This window comes from Cupressus sempervirens, chromosome 3 (genome assembly GCF_028749045.1).
Source record: "Cupressus sempervirens isolate cs-2001-9-10 chromosome 3, ASM2874904v1, whole genome shotgun sequence".
Taxonomy (NCBI): Eukaryota; Viridiplantae; Streptophyta; class Pinopsida; order Cupressales; family Cupressaceae; genus Cupressus; species Cupressus sempervirens.
In genome coordinates this window covers 162,638,820-162,640,123 of record NC_143120.1, presented here as the reverse complement: position 1 = coordinate 162,640,123, position 1,304 = coordinate 162,638,820, and the positions used below count along the sequence as shown (strand labels likewise).

Genomic DNA, 1,304 nt, shown 5'->3' with positions numbered 1-1,304 from the left:
GGGTTTCCCCACGGTAATCACTGTGTTATGTGTTCTTTGTTATTTTGATTATGTTATTATGCATTTCTTGAGATCTTTGCAATAGTTACTTTGATTTGCATAATCGTCCTCTCAAAGATTAGCATAAGAAGCGATTGCGTGCACCTTTGCTTCCTTACACAGAGTAGCAGCATCCTTAACAACTTGATTGCCCGATGACCTGTCAAATTGAATTCTTCTCCTGTCTGACTCGGAGGTGTGTGCCAATTTGCACACAACGATTTTATTGTTAACAACTATAGCAAACTTAAGGTCCCAGGCGTCATCTTCCACTGGAAAAGACCCTACAACTTGAGTCTTCTCTCTCCTAAAGTCATATTCAATCATTCCCATATTAGTCAAAAAATAAATGTATCCCAGCGCTCTGGTTCAGTTCATTCTCCACCTTTCTTCAAGTTTTAGTGTATGAATCAAAAAATTCAAAGTCGTCAAGATAACTATTTATATAAAACTTGCCATCAATATAAACACCTCTAAATGACACGATTTTATGGGGGGGCTCCACAGAGGTGTTCATGTCGGGAAGATCCTCCCATTTATCCTCCTCCACATTTTAAAATCTTCTCGAGAATGGAACCTGCCATACCCTCCTCCAACATAAATCAGTCCTCGCTCCTCATCTGCTGCAGAGGCAAATCCATTGACCCACCTTGGCATTCTCGTTCCCTCTCTTCATTTCAAATAGACAAAATCGTAAAACCAAACACCTTTTGGCATCCCGTCGGTAACCCAATCAGAGATCAAAACAAGTTTTTGTTTCACAAAATGACAGCGAAAATTACCATCGGTTTGTATAGGAATGGGCGGTAAGCTTTTGTAGGAGTCCTTCCCCAGGTCGTATATCACCACTCTTAATCTGTCGTGAATGCTGCATCTTGTCTCAAGGAAACAGATCCGTTGTTCTGAAATCTCCAGTTTTTCTCTTTCTTGATAAAAAGTGGGGCTTTTCAGTAGGGCATTCCAGCCTTTGGAGACACACCTGAGATTGTGGTGAGAGTTTAATTCCACCCTTAACAGACATGCCTGCCCAAGATCATCTGGAAGACCAGGAAACAAAGAAGCCATTGTGAATGTGGGATTCTGGGATTACTGATGCTTTTGCTCCACACAAGATGCTCAATTATATCTTAATATTTAGATTAGGGTAAGTGATTGGGTTTTTATTAAGAATATAATTTCTATTATTTTTTATTTTAATTGTTTTCTAAAGTTTCTCTTAAAAGTTAATGCTGTAATTATCAATTGATATTTCAATTTGATGTAGC

General features: G+C 38.8%; 1 protein-coding gene across 1 annotated transcript; it reads right to left on the bottom strand.

The window, feature by feature from the left end:
• Nucleotides 1–711: 711 nt before the first annotated feature.
• LOC149565266 (F-box/kelch-repeat protein At1g55270-like) lies at nucleotides 712–1,104 on the bottom strand. Its single transcript, XM_089816288.1, has one exon. It carries the CDS (start codon nucleotides 1,102–1,104, stop codon nucleotides 712–714), a length of 393 nt encoding a protein of 130 aa, XP_089672414.1.
• Nucleotides 1,105–1,304: the final 200 nt, after the last annotated feature.

Coding starts and splice junctions, on each gene's coding strand:
- LOC149565266 (XM_089816288.1), bottom strand. CDS start 1,104: ATGGCTTCTTTGTTTCCTGGTCTTCCAGATGATCTTGGGCAGGCATGT.